The following is a 19,396-nucleotide window of genomic DNA, read 5'->3' as shown; positions in this document are numbered from 1 at the left end:
CACTTGAAATCATTCATCCTTCTCTTTTTAAGTATTTTCTGTGTTTTTAAGGAATGAAGCAAAACTACAGCAATTTAGACAGCTTGATACAATTGTACATATATACCTGGAGATTGAAATCTGCATTAAAGGCTGGTAGTGGTGATGCTGCTGCTGGTAGTGATGCTGCTGCTGGTGCCCAGCGTCCTTGCCTCATGGGGGGTGGAGGGGGTGAGGGGGGTGAGAGGCGCAGCAGGTGTTTCTGCTGCTGCTGGTTGCTGTGTTGCTGGTGCTGGTGATGGGGGTGATGGTGGTGCCTCAACAGACTGCTGCAGCTCAACAGATTAAAGGAAAAGCGCATTATTGTTAGATATGTATGTACAAATCTGTTTTAGTCTGTAAAACACACTGGTATGCAAAAGGTTTTAGACAGGTTCATACAATTGTATATATACCTGGAGATTGTAATACGCATTGTATGAGCGTACCACCTGCCTCAGCTTTTCAGCAGTGAAAGCTTTACGCCCTTCACCTTTTCCTTTAATGCATCAAAGTGTATCAAAATGACCATAGTGAGGAACAAAGTTAAAGTCAAATCATGTTGCAACAGCTGTGTGCATGCAGTTGAAACAGTAATAGCTGGTTATTCAATATTAACGTACCGTCACTGACTGAGGCAAAGGGCCACCAAGGCGACCTGTGTTGTGGCAGATATTCAGGCCGAGACAAACCCTGACTCAGTGCTGAGATAGAAGGGTGTTAAAGTGTAATCAGATTCAGTAGTCTGCATCATTTTGATCTTTAAATAAGGAAATTGAAAACATAGAATGCCAGTCATACCATGTTCTTTTATCAGACGACCAATTGCCAGCCGGTGATGTGTGCCACTGATATCAGGGTCAACGTATGGCCTCTCACCCCCAAAGCGTCTGTAAGACAGTACGCTCAGTGTCATTAAAACAAATGTTAAGGTTCCTTTTCTGAACTTCAAGAAAGGATTGACACAAAAACAAACCTTAACACCACTTTCATTTATACATACCACTTGACACACCCCTATTAGTGTACATGTTCAGACTTTCAATGGCACTACAGAGTGGGCTGATCTCAGTGCAGAAAAGCTACACGTTTATTGGACAAGCGCCACAAAATCGTCATTTCCAGGGAAGCCCGGCGTCTCTGGGAGTGAATGGGACAGTGGGATGGCCCGGACGCCGAGCTTCTGTATGATGATTGGAGGAACCGTCATAGAGGCTGGACAATGTTAGGTAGCGTGCTATGTAACGGTGTAGGCTACATTATGCCATGTCTGCCATGCCAACTCTAGCCTACTGTTTGGCCTATTCTGGGTTTTGGGATAATTTTTGCCCTCAAAGAACAATATAGCACCTTAATAATATTAATTTAATAATTGACCATTTTTATCAGAGCTTCCCCTGTTCCAAATAGCAGCAATCGCCACTGATCTAATCATTGAAATGTTGTTGAATAAATATTACATATACCTGTGAAATTGAAGGTGGGTGACTCACTGCTGAAGTCAACCCATACGGCAAAAGCCAGGGGTGCTCCAGCCTCACCACTGCACCACTGCAGGATTATACTTTCCCTCTCTTTTAAAAGCAGCCTCCCTCCCTTTCTTTCTTCACTGCACCCAATATTAGCGGGTGCACATCTTTACCGTCTAGCAAAGTCACCAACTTTAACATTACAGCTACACTGTCAGGCTAAAAAATACCCTGCCACTGATTGAACTCCACGAGGCCCGGCTGGCCCTCCTTCTCTTTTGCACCACCGTCCTCTGTCTCTTCAAACCTTTAATTATGAAGAAAATTATGAACATTTAACATGAATTGAGACATGTCCCACTGTATATATTCTGAAAGCCTGACCTACTTTCCTGCAGACTTTTGCATATCATACGATCAGTTGTAGGTGTGATTTAACATACAATAGGACATGTCCCACTTTCCTGCAAACTTTGGAGGACATAAATCTATACATGGCTCTATTTTACATAATGGCGAACGAGGTACACATATGATACGTTTCGAGGTACACATATGATACGTTTCGAGCTTCAAAGGCAAAGCAGTTTCAGCCATGCAAACCATATCCATAACCATACCTACCATAACCATACCTACCGTAGATAGCCTAAATGATATATTTTTTGAACGCCTGTAGTGTGGAGATGTGATTTAAGCTATAATAAGTTATATGCCTCCCTTCTGTGTGATTAATAAAACCATATGCCAGGATGACACCACTGTTCAGAGTGACGTGACGAGCGCAGGTAGTTTTTAGTGCTTAATAAAACCATTTGCCAGAATGAGATTAAGCAAACATAAGGGTGGAATATACTGTAGGTTAGACATGTCTTACCTTGACGAGGCAAAGGAGCAGCACTGCATACGAGAGATCCCTCTTGAACTTCTGCAGGATGTAAAGGTAAAACTGTTATATAAAAATATATGCTGGTGGTGTTGCTAGGGTAGATATGGTGGTTGCTATGCAAAATAACACGGTTGCTATAGTGGTTGTTAGGGGTAAGCATGTTGGTTGCTATGGTGGTTGCTAGCTTGACATTATTCAAGTGGTTGCTAGGGTAATTAAGATGGTTGCTAGGGTATTGCTAGGGTAATTAAGGTGGTTGCTTGGGTGTTGCTAGGGTACATATGGTGGTTGCTATGCTAAATACCGTGGTTGCTATGGTCATATTATGGTGGTTGCTAGGTTGTTGCTAGGGTAATTTGAATGGTTGCTATGGTGTTGCTAGGGTAGATATGGTGGTTGCTATGCAAAATAACATGGTTGCTATGGTGGTTGTTAGGGTAAGCATGTTGGTTGCTATGGTGGTTGCTAGCTTGACATTATTCAAGTGGTTGCTAGGGTAATTAAGATGGTTGCTAGGGGCTAGGGTGTTGATAGGGTAATTAAGGTGGTTGCTTGGGTGTCGCTAGGGTACATATGGTGGTTGCTATGTAAAATAACATGGTTGCTATGGTGGTTGTTAGGGTAAGCATGTTGGTTGCTATGGTGGTTGCTAGCTTGACATTATTCAAGTGGTTGCTAGGGTAATTAAGATGGTTGCTAGGGGCTAGGGTGTTGCTAGGGTAATTAAGGTGGTTGCTTGGGTGTCGCTAGGGTACATATGGTGGTTGCTATGCAAAATAACATGGTTGCTATGGTGGTTGTTAGGGTAAGCATGTTGGTTGCTATGGTGGTTGCTAGCTTGACATTATTCAAGTGGTTGCTAGGGTAATTAAGATGGTTGCTAGGGTGTTGCTAGGGTAATTAAGGTGGTTGCTTGGGTGTTGCTAGGGTACATATGGTGGTTGCTATGCAAAATAACAAAGCAGTGGAATTGCTAACGTTTAGCCATTTTTACATTTTTAGCCAAAAAAACTCACTTATGCTGGTCTGATAAGTATGAAATCAGAATATGTTGAACAACGGGACATCACAAACAAGCCAGGATCAGTTTGGAGTCGGTGGATTATTCCCGGAAGGAGATAAACTGTTCAAACATTACAAGGTTTCTCTCTTCTGGCCGTGTAACGCTAGGTGCTAGAGGGATGGGACCAAGACGAACGGCACCGCCTTGAGGCTCCTGACAACTGCTCCAAAGGTGGGATCTCTGAGACACTCACAAAAAAAAACTGTGAAGGAAAAACATAAAAAAAGTTGACCACTCCCACTTCAGAGGTGAAGTTTTGGGTGGTAGCATGGAGCTACGAGGCTGAAATTCAAGTCAGACCTTCTGCACATGACCCACATGGAGTGTGCAAAGTTTCATCCCTCTAGCTGTAACGCAAAGCATTGTGTCTGGACATTCACTACAATTTCCAAGTAGCTTTCCCAACACTGATGTTATGGTATCAATCTGAAAGGTAAAACCATCAAATTTTACTCAATGGCCTTGCCTAGCCGGATTTGCCTAGCCTAGATTTTATTCACGCTGCTAGGCAGCCTGGATTCCATGGACCCAATTGTCACCTCAACGAAGGAACCAATCACAGAACGGATGGGGGACAGCAAGACGATGACGACACACCGAAGCTGTTATGAGATGTACAATTGTATCAGCTGTACAATTGGTTAGAATATGGGCCTATGTACGCCATATGATAAGAAGGTGTGACATGTCTTAATTCATATTAATTGACATCTACAGGATAGGTGTAACAGCGTTGATTCCTCCGAGAGTGTGTGTCTAATACTGTACATACCGATTGGCTCTGTATTCTCAAGTCCATGCAGGTCCTTCCCAGTTGAAAATGAAGAGGCCACATTATCTGAAGGAGATCAATAGGAACCTTGCTTTAAATCCCCATCCAAGAGCAATTACTATGCCTACAGTTAGTGTTCTTTTTTCAATAACAGTCAACAACAACCATCAGCCCACCAAAACAACACACAAAAACAATTGCACACACAACACATACTCCACAGAACAACAACAACAACAATAGACAGCCACAGCAGGACAACACAAGTGGAACATAACATAATTCTATGATGTTGTAATACCTCTATACTATTCTATAGACGCTATAGTATTTCTATAGTAGTCTTATAGTACTTAGACCTATATAGTATGTCCTAAAATACTATAGTATTCCTAAAAGATTCCTATAATATTTTGTCCCAAAATAGGCCTACTATAAGATTCCTATAACGTTAGTACTTTTTTCGTAAGGGAGGTAACCGTGCAGCAGGATTGTAAACCCATCAGCTTAACATTAGAGTTTACACAAAGATTGTAATGAAACCACAAATAAAATTTGAGGGCAGTAAACTGACACATCGATTGGAAATCGGAGCTACCACGTTTGTTAAAGTGATGTTACTATAGTTTGTTAGCTTTGTCCATGTACATTTCAATAATCCATCGCTGGTTTGGACCGTTGTCTTAGCAAAGCAAAAGTCACGACACAGGACCGATCATCAAAGCTAACAAAATATTGTTTGTTAAAAGGTACAGCACGTTCCTTCTGTTTTTAAAAACATTCCACGAAACGTTTCCTGTTCGGACGTCGATTACATGCATCATTATCAGACGAGACGGTTGCGTATACCATGTGACTGCAGCCCACCAATCTCACTGGGGCCCTCTAACGGGGCCGGTTAGTCGATTTCGACTCCAAACATAGATAAGCATGCAATTGTGGTTGAAATACTCCCGAAACACAAAGAAAACAAACCAAAATATATCTATGCAAGAACATTGGATGTTGTTGTATTCCAAACAATAAGCCAACAGTCGTGGAAGGGCATTACTATGGTTAAATCTCACTATAATCTCCTAGCTGTGCGATATGTCCCATTACAACCCATTGATTTGATTCGTGTTCTTGCCGTCCACTAGGCTATTTTGCTGTGGCGCGAACAAAACGTGACGTCACTTGCAAGGGGTGATCCGTTTCACCTTGTCTTTGTTTCCCTATAACCTGACCCTAGCCAGGTGAATGTCGTTCCGCTTAGCTCCGCCTAGCTTCACTCACATCCATCTGGGACCTCTTCCATTGAGAGTGATTTCTCCAACCAACTTTATGGTTTAGCCAATCAGGACGCAGGGCGGGGAGTTTCATAGATGTGACATAGCGTGAAGCGACTGTGAGTCTGTTATTAGCGTCACGGGTTGGAAAGCCCGATGTGAGTGGTTGAAGTAGCACGTCAATAGATGCCGGACAAGTGGCTTATTCAATCATATGCAAGCATTTTTTGATTAGGCCCAGCCTTCTGAAGCAACACTTCAATGGATCGGTTCCAGATGGATGAGTGGAGCTAGGCGGAGCGAAATTCATCTGGCTATGGCCAGGTTAGTTTCCCTACGCTGTCATAGCGTTTCTTTCCTCTCTTCGAAAATGAAAGTGCGTTCACCTCACGCACTGGCACGTCATCGCCAGTGAGCGTGCTGGCATCACGCAAAGCAGATTCAATTTGGCCTGCGAGCTGAATCGCCCTATTCAGGGTCAGTCCCGTTTCAAGTAGTAAACGTTCACGGATGCGACTACTGTACGCTTTCTCCACCAGTTGGTCGCGCAGCATATCTTGCTCTGCAGCACCAAATTCACACAGCCTCGTTTTTACCCTACACTCAATGACCACATCTGAATTAAACTTCACAAACAATTCCCAAGGCTATTTAAAGAGTAGATTTAGTAATTGTGTTTCTTTAGTCTTTGTGTGTATGTTGTCCATTTTAGATGCTGTGAGAAGAAATTCTGTTTGCTCTGCCAACAGTCGACCCGTTTACAGTAATAAGTATGCTGATATGACTTAATAAATACAAATCACAATGAAATGCATTTCATCTTTGTGGTTTTTTTTGTTATAAAAATATCTATTGACAGATAGATACAGGCTAATACAGTATGAGCCTAGTGCACTAGGACATAGCAATTAATGTATAAAACTAATGTAGACATATTGCAAAATGCAAAATTAAATAAATGTAAAGATTTTCAAGTGGAGTTTCAATGTAGATGCAATCATTTGGCATACTTATGGCCTCACTTTGGGTCAGTTTTGGCTACTTTTTGGCTGGATTTTGGGGATTTTGGGCTCTCTTTGGGATGGTGATGGCCAGGGTAGGAATTTCACGGCGGCCACGAGGGCCATGGCCGTCGTAGCTGCGTTGGCCGTGACGCCCCTTTGAAAATCAGAGGTTTACAGGCCACGGTGGCCTTGGTGCCCCCTTCTTTAAATATTCTGCTTTGCGTCCTACTAATAGCGATATATATTTAGCCTATGGCCTGTCAAAACAATCTCATTCACAGCGCAAATTACGCAGTGGAGAAAGTGACAGCGCAAGAAAGAAAGTGCGTCCAAATTCACCCATTCTTCTCATTTGAACTACTCGCAAAGTAGCCTAGCCTACTCATCACACAGACATAACAAGTAGCCTATCACATGAAAGAGCACTTTCTCAGCTTTTAAACGATGTTAGCCGCTAATTGCTGTGGTGAACGGTTCGCGAGAAAAGTGAATTTTGGGCCAAAATGAATGTGCTATCTGGGTTAAAGGCACCTAATCCTAACCCTAACCTTAACCCATGTCTAACCCTGTAGCGCCTTCCAGACAGCGCTGCCTTGAAGACAACTTTGGTGGCTTAAAATACCAAGAAACCCTTTGCACCTCTGCTCTCGACTCATTCATTATTATTAATTTATTCACTCTTAAAACAAATGTGTTGTCCCCATCTGGACTACTGTATCTGCACCAAGTGTCGAAAAAGATTCCTGTTGTAGTTACGCTTTGAGTTTGAAACAGTAGATGGCAGCACAAGAAAAATCTCTCCAACCTTATTTCAAAAACAGAGAAGAAGTTAAGTGCGCGCGCGCATTGAATTGACGTAGGAAGGAAGATCTAGCAGTAAACGAAAGCTCAACTCTGTACATCTGAAACAATTGTAATTATGGAAATTGTGCGTTGTGACACACATGGTAAGATGTGTGGCAGATCAAAACTGTGGCAATTGTTCTGTTGTGTTTTGGTAAGATGACTCGGCGCAACATTTATCCCTATTTACAGCAACTAACTTAGATGGAGTTGCTTACCGGTAGTTTGTTCAGATTATAGCCTAGCCCCGTTATCAAACATAACACTTGACTTGACTTTTGTAAACTTACTGCTGTGATGTTGGAGATTCAGTCTCACATTTCTTACCAGTGCTTTTTCTGCTGTTAACCGAATTGTTTTCCTAGAACGTGTGCAACTACCGGTACGTTAGTCGGTAGGCTAGTAGCCTAGACTAAAGCAGGCCTACAGTTCCCCACAATTTCAGTTACCTTCAGTTAACGTTGCCCGTATGTGGGACATTTTTTGCTTTGCTGACTTCAGTAGTAGGCCTAGACTATATTAGGCTACAATGTGAGGACAATATGATAAATCCACATCCAATTTTGATGACAGGAAACCTATAGCTTTGGCTTTCCCTAGTTTCACTGGCTTTCATTACTTTGGAGAAGAGCCACTCCCACGAGGCAGTGTCCCACGTTAGAACAATTTAGTACAGCTTCTACCTCACTGGTGGTAACATTGACTTTCTTTAAGGAACTACTTGTCTATTGAAAACTGGTACCAGAGATGGGCCAAACAAGGGCAAATCGTTTTACATCTGTGCAGCTCGTCAGGATCCTCCTTGTGATTTCACCCACCCAGCAGAGTAAGTTAAGTCTATTCCAGCCTTTAGTTTGTCATGCTTACAGTGGCTTTTACTAAATCTTTCCACCACCTAGACTTGTAGTATGATTATGGTATTGAATGCATTTGATAGGTTGGCTTCTCCTGTCTTAAAAACAGAAACATCATTACATGTCTACATACAGTAATTGTAGAGGACAAACAGTCTTCATGTTTCAAGTCTGAAGTCATAATCAGTTCATAGTGTGATTACGGTCAGGTCAGCCCAAAACGTCCACGTGACCATTAAAAAGTACCAATGAGAGCTGTCCTTGATTCAAAACTCCTTATCAGGCCACCTGTGACATTTTAGTGATTTATGATTTATGTATTGAACAAGTTACTTGGCATGTGATGGTGATGATGATGATGATACTGATTCTGATTCTTTTACTGATTCTGATACTGATACTCCTCTTCCTCAGCATCCCACCCTCTCACTGTTTACACCATGAAGACTCTGTAGTTGAACTCCAGGCTCTCATTAAGTCTGTTGACAAATCTCAGCGGTACAGGTGTGTGTGTGTGTGTGTGTCTGTGTAGGGTGGGCAATATGTTCACCTATCTTTGTACTTGCATTTTATTATTATCAATAAAATGTAATACGTTTTTAAATTAAATAGTATTTTTTCAGTGAGTAGCAATGTCTCTGTGTGTGTGTGTGTGAAGCAATGTCTATGCACAAATGTATACACACACAATCTCTCTCTATCTTATCCCAGGTTGTACTTCCGCTGTGCGCTGGGAAAGAAGGAAGGGCAGAAGTGGTGCGATAGTGTTCCCTGGAGTTCTGTAAGATTCCTCTTTATTTGGCTTCTTTATTCCAGCTCTGTGTCATAGTGTTCCCTGGAGTTCTGTAAGATTCCTCTTTATTTGGTTCCTTATTCCAGCTCTGTGCTCAAATGCTCTGTCAGTGTCTCATGTCCCCTATCTGTGTCATACATTCTGACTGGTGTGTGTATGAGAAGTTATTGTCTCCACTCCAAAAAGATTTTCTACTAATTCTGATTTTTCTGTGTGAAAAGTACATGTCTATGTACATATAATTGATACCTTTGGTACCAATGATGAGGGAGTCCTCATAAGGCACTATCATGGTCTGTATATTTGACATGTAGCATCTTTTCAAATAATTGAAATTAAGTATTTTTTATTTTGTTGCTCTTTTTGTTATAGACCCACATAAGGGCAATTCCACGCAAAATTGTCATGTCTATAACGCCAACTAAAGGCCATAGTATTTGTATGATGCGAATGATTATGTGAAAAGTTTTTCATTTAAGTTCTACAACCAAGAAGAGTGAATGCTCAAATTTCAAGTAATCATCATTCACATCATACCATACCATGGCATTGTGTTGGCGTTATGGACGTGACAGTTTTGCGTTGAATTAATAACAATAAAGTTGCAGTTACAGGAATACTAATAGTGGCAATAGTAGTAGACAAAGTAGTAATCTTGAGTAGGATGTTAAGTCTGTTTTTTTTTTCTCAATGACAGAAAGAACCAGAGAAAAGGAGTCCTCTGACAGACAAACAGCTACAGGCCTCCAGCCTTCCTCCCGTTAGGAACCCCTTCAAAGCCCCCAGCAAAACGGACCAGACATCCGAGTGGAGGAAGCTGCAGCAGCCGGAGGGGAAGGAGGGGGACGCAAGGAGCCAAGAGCAGGAGAACCAAGTCCCAGAGAAGAACCAAGACGGAGAACGCCACGGCAGCAGCGGAGAAGGGGGTGGTGGTTGCCATCGCGAGAGGGAACAAGAGCGAGGCTGTGGAGGTGGAAGGGAGGAATCTGGGGGGGCGGCTGAGAAAGAGGGGCTCAGCAATGGAGAGACCTGGAGGGCCAAACCACTGCCTGCAGGGATGAAGATAAAGAAGAGCATGTGTGGAGAGGAGGAAGAGAAGAAGAAGAAGAATGACAGCAACAGAACCACCGGAGGAGGAGAAGAAGTAGAGGAAGAAGAGGGCAGTCTGGAGAGAAGTAAAACTGCCCCCACCAACAAGAGAAGCACTACAGAAGGGAAGAAGTCTGCGAAAGCACTCAGTCCCAGCCCTAAACCTGCCAGTGAGCAGACCACAGAGGATCGGTCTGGAGCAGTCTCACCTCACGAATCTGGCCTACACAGAGACAAAGACAAGAAGTGGCATGCTGGGAAATGTCGCACCTCAGACTCAGACAGCCAACACAGGACGTGCAGCAGCGTGGACACGACCACTGAAGCACCCAGACATCCTCACTCGGCCAGCAGCAGCAGCAGCAGTGGCGGCTCTAGTGTGGAGGAGACTCCGACGGCGTCCAGCGGGACACCAGACAGTTTTGCCTCCATCGCCGCTCTAGCAGCCCAGAACAATCCCAGCTCAGCAGCAGAGAGGCACCAGGAGGCCCACAAGACTCCACGGGACCAATCTCAGAGACGGAGCCCAGTAGAGCTGAACGGTGATGACGATGATGATGATGATGAAGAGGAGGAGGAAAGGGAGGATGGCAGTGGTGATGACGATGATGATGTCCAGTTGGTTTCGGTGCAGCCCGGGCCAAAGAAGACCTCCCCTGTCCCCCCAGGCGCTCCCATGCAGAAGACTCTCACCTCGTACTTCCTGTCCGCCTCCAAGCTGAAGCTGCACAGCCAGCTCAGTGCCCAGCTCAAGCAGAAGAAGGTACAGTCGTGTGTGTGTGTGACTGTATTTGTGTGTAGTTTTGTAGGAGTACAGTTCTGACTAAAGTGTGACAAGAGGGTTCTATGTGTGTTGTGTGTGATTTATAAAGGACATTTAGCATAGATTTTGGCCCAACTGTATATAGTGGGAGGCACATAAAAAATTTTTGTGAATTTTCCATAGGCCTCAAAAGTAGTTATGTGGGTTAAAAAATAGTGTTTTGTTTAGTGTACCTTTCTGCAACAAGGGTCGGCAAGTAAGTTTTGCCGCAGACCTATTTTTTTTTTTTTTTTTTTTTATTTACGACTGGTCAAAATAATCTGGTGGGTGTTGGCCCATGGGCCACCTGTTACCAACCCCAGTTCAAGAAGGTATTTGGATTGGACTTCTGTGGATTGTGGTTTTACAACTGTCCTTCTCTGTTCCCCTCTTTCTTATATTATATTGTTGTTCTCTCTCTCTCTCACACACACACACACACACACTCCCCATTATCGTGTCCTATGGCAGGCCACCCTGTCCATGGTGAACGTGTCGGCGCTGCCTGATAAGGGCCAGAGGCTGAGGAGTCAGGTGAAGGAGCTAGAGGACACGCTGACCTCGCTGAGTCTCACTCCTCTCACAGAGTCTGGTAAGAGAGAGTCCTCCCTGCACTGAATTACCCATCTTATTGATCCATCTGAGGGATTGATTATATTTCATGTTGTTTATTTGGTGTAAGTTGATAAAGTTGACTTGCATATACATTTATTGATTGCATTAAACATTTGTCATGATGAACCAAGGTAACATAATGCAATGCAGTATGGAAGGAAGTATTGTAACATTATAAGACACTTTTTCAGAGAAAATTATACCTATTGTCTTTTGTAAATAATCAATTATTAAAATAAAGTTCAATATATGTTTACCATTCATTTTCTTTAATCTGTGCTTCTTAATGATAAAAAAAGCCTTTGATCAGAGTTCATGTGATGGGTCTGGTTTCAGAGTCCCAGGAGGAGACTAAGGAGGAGCAGAAGCCGTCTCCCGTGCCTAGCCCGTCCAACCCCTTCAGCCGCCCGGGCGGAACCATCCTGCTCCCCGACGTCCCGGCCCCGACCCTCTACGAGGCCCCACAGTCGGCCAGCTCTCTGTCGATGGGGCTCAGCCAGGGCTACACTCAGATGTTCGGAGGTATGAACTCACCTGCTCTCTCTTGAACTATCACCTGGTCACGGATTATCTGTCAGTCTCTCTCTTCCATTCATTCACTGTAGTGCTCTCTGTTGCTCTCTATTTTCCTTTTACATACTTTCGTACATACCTGCTCAGTTGAATTATCCTAGTGTTGTATTCTCTCATGTCTTGTAATCACTCCAGGTGTGCTCTCCCCCTCCCCCCATGGTCTCCATTCAGTTCACTTCTTTCTGTGTACTTTTTTCATTGGACCTCAACCAATTTAATTCAACTATAGCAAAGGTGATTTTCTGGACCGGTTGCTTACAGTACTGTACTTCTTCTGTACCCCCACACACACACACACACACACACACACACACACACACACCCTCTCCGGTCAGTGGACCCCCAGAGTCACACTTTCTACGGGGGTAGGATGACCGACAGTCGTCTGATGGCCATCCGCAACGCCACCACCGAGACCATCGACCACCTGCACAAGTCCCTGGAGACCTGCCCCGGCCCAGACACAGAGGCCAAAGACCCCAAAGGCATCAAGGCAGGACCACGCGCACACACACACACACAAAACACACACACACAGTACACATACACACACACACACACACACACACACACAAATATAGTCATGCATATAGTCTTGATTGACAGGGTTTCCGTTTTAAATTAGTGTCTGGTCTTCTTGTGTTCAGGTGCAGTTACTTCCTCATCAGAGACGGGCTCTTGCCTGGCTGCTGTGGAGAGAAGACCAGAAGCCATGCGGAGGAATTCTGGGTAATATTTACATCTACTGTTTGGGGGGGGGGGGATATGACGCATTGTCCATTGTTGTTGCACACCAGCCTATGTTGCTGCTTTGGTTGTAGCATTCACTTTTCTGCTTAACATCTTATTGATGTGCACTCCAGCGGATGACATGGGTCTGGGAAAGACGCTCACCATGATCGCTCTAATCCTGGCTCAGAAGAAGCCAAAGGACGAGAAGGACCCAAAACTGGAGGGGTGGATCTCCAAACATGGTAATAGGGCAAACATACTCTCAAACTATATACTGTATGTCACCTGAAGAAGCAACACAATGGTGTTTTTGTCATTTATTTTATTTTTTTTGTTTGGTTAATTGGTATTGTTAATTGTGCACATTATAGGTTCTTGTGTCCCATCTGTATGTCCACCTGTCATGCATATGTTTTTTACAGGCTTTTTGTCAACAAGCATTCAGTATAGGGCATACTCATGCTTTTAGTGTGCACAAATATTGTGTGTGTGTGTGTGTGTGTGTGTGTGTGTGTGTGTGCGTATGCGTGTGTGTGTGTGATATTGCGGTCCCATCAGACTCCTCTCTGGTGGTGTCCCAGGGCACTCTGATCATCTGCCCCGCCTCGCTGGTGCACCACTGGAAGAATGAGGTGGAGAGGCACATCAAGAGCAGCCGCCTCAGCGTCTACCTCTACCACGGGCCCAACCGCCAGAGAAACGCCAAACTGTACGAGACAAGCACGCACATACACACATGCACAAGCCAGTGTCCCAACCATCAGAGGAATCCCAGACAGTGCCACACACACACACACACACACACACACCACTGTCCCAGTGATCAGAGAAACTGCAGACACATATAAGCACACACACACACACACACGCGTACGTACCACTGAGAGCTAAAACGTACACACATTTCCATTACGTTGATTAATTGAACACACTTACATGAAGTCTATTGTGATCGTAGCATCGCTTGATGGTTAAATGAGTCTGTTGTGCTGATGTTATAATAATAATAATGATACATTTTGTGTGTAGTTCACTTTACATTCACAGTGAAACTCAAGAGTGCTAAATAGTGTCTGGTAATAATAGAATATACATGCAAGTTAAAGTGTTGTGTTATGTTTTCACCCCTCCAGACTGGCAGACTATGATGTGGTGGTCACCACCTACAATCTGGTCTCCAAGGAGATCCCCGTGCAGAAGGAAGACGCTGAGAGGCCAAGTCAGGACGCTGACCAATCAGTACGACTTCCATTCATATATTACATTTTCCTGACTTGGCCTTTATAACTATTTTTATGTTTTTTTTTTATATGTGAAGGAGTTTAGTTTCTGTGCAGAGACTATATTAATTACTTTACATATCATGGGTAAATTTAATGACGTCTCAGGCAGTGTAAATCACTTTCCTGCATGTGTCACCTAGATGAATTTTCACAGAGGCATAAGAATTTCATGTTGTCTTCCACACTGCCCTCTGATTGATTGGTTGTGTCCAATCAGGGAGCGAACCTGCCTCCACTGCTGCGCGTGGCCTGGGCCCGAGTGATCCTGGACGAGGCCCACAACATCAAGAACCCCAAGGTGCAGACCTCCATGGCCGTGTGCAAGCTGAGGGCGCGGGCCCGCTGGGCCGTCACCGGAACTCCCATCCAGAACAACCTGCTGGACATGTACTCACTGCTCAAGTACGACCCAGCATGCCGCATCTTCTGGAGATGACCGCGCTGCATACACTGATTGCATTTTGCTATGAGATGTTTTATCCCCGTCCCGCCTTATTGTCTGTGTGTGTGTGGTGGTTGTTGTTTTGGTGTGTTTGTGTGTGTGGCAATCCTCTGTTGGTTGTGTGTGTCTGTCTGTGTGTGTGTGTGTGTGTGTGTGTGTGTGTGTGTTAGGGCTGTCACTTTACGTTCGAAAATCGATTGCACAATTGATTGGACCAAACAACACAAGTTTCGAAAACTAAAATAGGGAATCGATTTTAACCAAATATGTACACTATTAATTTTAAACTAATTAAACAAATAAAAAGGATAGATGTAACAAAATTCACAAACAAGAATATAAGAATATAAAAAAATTCGAGAGTGCAGTAAGCATTGAAAGCTAAAGAAAATTCCCACCAATTTTACGGAAACCGCTGTTTCAATCAGCTGCTGTGCTGCTTGTGTTTTGCCAAAAAATGGAGGACAACGCGATCAACCTGTGCGACATGAGAGAGTGATGGGCCCTAATAACTTGGAGTTCAATGTGGAAGTACTTCGGATTTTTGGTATATCAAACTATGGAGAAGAACAAAGCGGTAGGCTATGCAAACTGTGCAATCGAGTTCTATGTACAGTAGGCGAAATTTGTTTGACATTTCTAATCGTAAACACAGATACGTTTAAGACTGCAGTAATGTTTGTCACTGTAATGGCAGTCCACTTGGCTTATTGTTTTTCGAGAATGTTGCACTCCTGTTTGTCATTGTCTTGTGAAACTTCCGTAATAAATCATCAGAAATATTGCTGGCTTGCGTCTACAAGCGCCCTCTTTACGTTCGTCCTAATGCCTGTTAGTTGTTTGTGAATTGGCCTTTATTTGGCGTTGAAAATGGAAACGTCTTTAGACATGAAAAATCGATTTTACAATCGATTCAATGAACATTTATGTCTCAAAAATAGAACAGGATTTTTTCACAAAAGTGACAGCCCTAGTATGTGTGTGTGTGTATGTACATTGTGTGTGTGTGTTGCAGTGATGACTGAGTTTAACTCCCAGCAGAGGGCGCTATCCCCATCCCTGCACATTGTTCTGTTGTATAGAGTCTGAGATTCAGTTGATCAGTAAAAGTTATCTGATTTGTACATTTTAAATTGCATTCAGATCCTATCATTTTAATACACAGTGGCTATACTCGATACTACAGATTCTGTTGAATTGCTATTCAGTAATTTAGCCATAAGCTTTTTGATTTTATGTTATAACCACATAGCAAAATGAATTTAAAAATTATACATCAAGTAGATTCGAGGTGCATTATTATTTGGTTTTCACTGCTTTGGATGTCATTTCCATGTCTGAAAGTGACTGGGCAGTAATATTAAGAGTAGTGTGTGTCTGAGGCTGTGTCCTTGTCTGAGCGAGAGAGTGTAACTCTGTCTAAGTGTGTGTTGTGTCTGATTAGTGTGTTTGTGTGTGTGTTGTCAGGTTCATGAGATGTTCTCCCTTTGACGAGTACAAGCTGTGGAAGGCTCAGGTAGATAATGGCTCCAAGAGGGGTGGGGAGAGGCTCAACATCCTGACCCAGGCCCTGCTGCTGCGCCGGACCAAAGACCAGCAGGACTCCACCGGCAAACCACTGGTGTGTACACACTGCATACTATACACACACACAAACATTCACACTCCGACATACAGAGCAGGTACAGTGTACATACGCACAGCATAGAGCAGCAGGTACAGTGTGCACACACACACACACACACACACATACACACGTGTTTATATTCTTGAGCTGATTCCTGTGTCTCTGCTCTGTCCAGGTGGATCTGCCTGACCGCAGCTGTGAGGTGCACCGCGTGAAGCTGTCTGAGGATGAGCAGTCTGTTTACGACGTGGTGTTCGCCCGATCCAAGTACGTCATCTCACTTTCACTGACCCTATTAATTTCGCACAACTGACTCACAAACACAGAGAGAAATGTATATGTGTAGTATAACTACAGTACAAGCTGTTATAGATTTTTAGGATTATGCTGATAATCAAGCATGTATTTGAATTTTGCCTCTAAAGCAAATTTAAAAGTGTGTCAATGGCGTCGTGCGTGCGTCGTCGTCGCGTGCGTCGTCGCGATAGTGTGTGCGTCGTGTGTTTTCTCCGGGGTCACTCTTCAGTCTTGGCGTGTGTAAGGGAGATGTGTAAGGTAGAGCCCTGGATGTGTGTCTGTGTGTTTTCTTCAGGTCCACTCTGGTCAGTCCTAAACCTGAGGGCTAACATGAATTTCTGCGCTTCTGGAAATTTCGCCGCTTCTGGTCTTTAAACCCTGGGCCCAGCCTAGGGAGAGCCTGCCCTGGCGCTTCTGTTCTTTGGCCCCAACCTGTTCTTTGACAAAGCGTGGTCTTTAGAGCCCTGCCTAAGCAGCTTCTGGTCTTTAGAGCCCTGTTAAGCTTCTTCTGGTCTTTAGAGCCCTGGCTTCTGGTCTTTAGAGCCCTAAGCGGCTTCTGGTCTTTAGAAGAGCCCTGCCCTAAGCTTCTGGTCTTTTAGAGCCCTGGCTCTTCTGGTCTTCAGGAGGCCCTTCTAAGGTCTTTAGTTCCCTAAGCCCTGGCTTCTCAGTGTGGGGAGCCCTAAACTCTGGTCTTTAGAGCCCTGCCCTGGCTTCTGGTCTTTAGAGCCCTGCCCTGGGAGGCCCCGCTTCTGTTCTTTAGGGCCCTAGCTGTTCTTTAGAGCCCTGGTCTTTAGAGCCCTGCCCTAAGCGCTTCTGTTCTTTAGAGCCCTGCCCTGGCTTCTGTTCTTTAAGAGCCCTAAGCTTCTGGTCTTTAGGCCCTGCCCTGGCAGCTTCTGGTCTTTAGAGCCCTGCCTAAGCGGCTTCTGTTCTTTAGAGCCCTAAGCTTCTGGTCTTTATAGCCCTAGCACTTCTGGTCTTTAGAGCCCTAAGCTTCTGGTCTTTAGACCCTGGCGGCTTCTGTTATTTTAGGAGCCCTAAGGCCTTCTGTTCTTTAGGCCCTGGCTCTTCTGGTCTTTAGAGCCCTGCCCTAAGCGGCTTCTGTTCTTTAGAGCCTGCTGCCCTGGTCTGTTTAAGAGCCCTAGGCTTCTGTTCTTTCAGGCCCTGCCCTGGCGCTTCTGTTCTTGCCCAGAGCCCTGGCTTCTGGTCTTTAGAGCCCCCTGCTTCTGTTCTTTGAGGCCCTAGTGCTTCTGTTCTTTAGAGCCTAAGCTTCTGGTCTTTAGAGCCCTGCCCTGTTCTGGTCTTTAGAGCCCCTAAGGCTTCTGGTCTTTAGAGCCCTGCCCTAGCGCTTCTGTTCTTTAGAGCCCTAGCGCTTCTGTTCTTTAGAGCCCTGCCCTAGCGCTTCTGGTCTTTAGAGCCCTGCCCTAGCGCTTCTGTTCTTTAGAGCCCTGCCCTGGGCTTCTGGTCTTTAGAGGCCCTGCCCTGGCGCTTCTGTTCTTTAGAGCCCCCTGCCCGCTTCTGGTCTTTAGAGCCCTGCCCTAGCGCTTCTGTTCTTTAGAGCCCTAGCTGCTTCTGTTCTTCAGAGCCCTAAGCTTCTGGTCTTTAGAGCCCTGGCGCTTCTGTTCTTTAGAGCCCTAGCGCTTCTGTTCTTTAGAGCCCTGCCCTAGCGCTTCTGTTCTTTAGAGCCCTAGCGCTTCTGTTCTTCTAGAGCCCTAGGCGGCTTCTGTTCTTTAGAGCCCTGCCCTGGCTTCTTCTGTTCTTTAGAGCCCTGCCCTAGGCCTTCTGTTCTTTAGAGCCCTGCCCTAGGCTTCTGTTCTTTAGAGCCCTGGCGGCTTCTGGTCTTTGGGAGCCCTGCCCTGGTCTTTTTACAGAAGGGCCACACCTTCTGTTCTTTGGGAGCCCTGCCTAAGCTTCTGGTCTTTAGGGCCTGCCCTAAGCGCTTCTGTTCTTTAGAGCCCTGCCCTAGCGCTTCTGGTCTTTAGAGCCCTGGCGCTTCTGTTCTTTAGAGCCCTAGCGCTTCTGGTCTTTAGAGCCCTAGCGCTTCTGTTCTTTAGAGCCCTAGCGCTTCTGTTCTTTAGAGCCCTGCCCTAGCGCTTCTGTTCTTTAGAGCCCTAGCGCTTCTGGTCTTTAGAGCCCTGCGCTTCTGGTCTTTAGAGCCCTGCCCTAGCGCTTCTGTTCTTTGGGAGCCCTGGCTTCTGGTCTTTAGAGCCCTGCCCTGGCTTCTGTTCTTCAGGCCCTGCCTAAGCTTCTGTTCTTTAGAGCCCACTTCAGTCTTTAAAGCCCTGCCCTAGAGCTTCTGTTCTTTAGAGCCCTAGCGCTTCTGGTCTTTAGAGCCCTGCCCAAGCGCTTCTGTTCTTTAGAGCCCTGCCCTAGAGCTTCTGGTCTTTAGAGCCCTAAGCTTTCTGGTCTTTACACAGAGCCCTGGCGGCTTCTGTTCTTTAGAGCCCTTACGCTTCTGTTCTTTAGAGCCCTAGCGCTTCTGGTCTTTAGAGCCCTAGCGCTTCTGGTCTTTAGAGCCCTGCCCTAGCGCTTCTGTTCTTTAGAGCCCTAGCGCTTCTGTTCTTTAGAGCCCTGCCCTAGCGCTTCTGGTCTTTAGAGCCCTAGCGCTTCTGGTCTTTAGAGCCCTGCCCTAGCGCTTCTGGTCTTTAGAGCCCTAGCGCTTCTGGTCTTTAGAGCCCTGCCCTAGCGCTTCTGTTCACCTCCTCTCTTTGACAAAGGTCTTTAGAGCGCTAGCGCTTCTGTTCACCTCCTCTGTTTAAGCTCCAGACTGCACTGATGGATTGATTGCACCTCAGTATGAAATGTTTTATTCCTGCCCCACCTCACTGGTTGGTTGGTTGGTTGTGTGTATGTGTGTGTGCGTGTGCGCGTGCATCTGTGTGTGTGTGTGTTGCAGTGGCAAATGAGTTTGGCGTGTCCCAGCAGGGGGCGCTATCCTCGTCCCAGCAGCAGCAGCCCCAGGCCTC

General features: G+C 45.1%; 1 protein-coding gene and 2 long non-coding RNA genes across 5 annotated transcripts in view; 1 reads left to right on the top strand and 2 right to left on the bottom strand.

The window, feature by feature from the left end:
- Positions 1 to 265: 265 nt before the first annotated feature.
- On the bottom strand, positions 266 to 905 carry LOC125291988. 2 transcript variants are annotated; one of them, XR_007193110.1, is made up of 4 exons: positions 820 to 905; positions 642 to 722; positions 435 to 517; positions 266 to 314 (listed from the first exon to the last, which is right to left on the bottom strand). It is a non-coding gene; the product is annotated as an uncharacterized LOC125291988 (long non-coding RNA). The 2 variants fall into 2 exon arrangements; XR_007193109.1 differs by having other exon boundaries at positions 270 to 308.
- A 733-nt stretch (positions 906 to 1,638) lies between these two features.
- LOC125291986 lies at positions 1,639 to 5,010 on the bottom strand. 2 transcript variants are annotated; one of them, XR_007193108.1, is made up of 4 exons: positions 4,860 to 5,010; positions 4,212 to 4,277; positions 2,365 to 2,415; positions 1,639 to 1,794 (listed from the first exon to the last, which is right to left on the bottom strand). It is a non-coding gene; the product is annotated as an uncharacterized LOC125291986 (long non-coding RNA). The 2 variants fall into 2 exon arrangements; XR_007193107.1 differs by lacking the exon at positions 1,639 to 1,794 and having other exon boundaries at positions 2,311 to 2,415.
- A 2,334-nt stretch (positions 5,011 to 7,344) lies between these two features.
- ttf2 (transcription termination factor, RNA polymerase II) overlaps positions 7,345 to 19,396 on the top strand; it is a 17,503-nt gene continuing 5,451 nt past the window's right edge. Inside the window, 17 exon segments of the mRNA XM_048239058.1 lie at positions 7,345 to 7,430; positions 8,041 to 8,152; positions 8,595 to 8,684; positions 8,892 to 8,961; positions 9,671 to 10,825; positions 11,336 to 11,456; positions 11,816 to 12,001; positions 12,388 to 12,545; positions 12,700 to 12,781; positions 12,916 to 13,026; positions 13,343 to 13,493; positions 13,918 to 14,023; positions 14,285 to 14,469; positions 15,977 to 16,130; positions 16,312 to 16,470; positions 17,033 to 17,048; positions 19,327 to 19,396. The exon segment at positions 19,327 to 19,396 is cut by the window's right edge and continues 73 nt beyond it. Of these exon segments, the coding sequence (XP_048095015.1) occupies positions 7,403 to 7,430; positions 8,041 to 8,152; positions 8,595 to 8,684; positions 8,892 to 8,961; positions 9,671 to 10,825; positions 11,336 to 11,456; positions 11,816 to 12,001; positions 12,388 to 12,545; positions 12,700 to 12,781; positions 12,916 to 13,026; positions 13,343 to 13,493; positions 13,918 to 14,023; positions 14,285 to 14,469; positions 15,977 to 16,130; positions 16,312 to 16,470; positions 17,033 to 17,048; positions 19,327 to 19,396 (2,954 nt within the window). The 5' untranslated portion in view covers positions 7,345 to 7,402.

This window comes from Alosa alosa, chromosome 3 (genome assembly GCF_017589495.1).
Source record: "Alosa alosa isolate M-15738 ecotype Scorff River chromosome 3, AALO_Geno_1.1, whole genome shotgun sequence".
Classification (NCBI taxonomy): Eukaryota; Metazoa; Chordata; class Actinopteri; order Clupeiformes; family Clupeidae; genus Alosa; species Alosa alosa.
The sequence above is the reverse complement of the archived record's forward strand: the minus strand, read 5'-3'. Positions and strand labels throughout refer to the sequence as shown.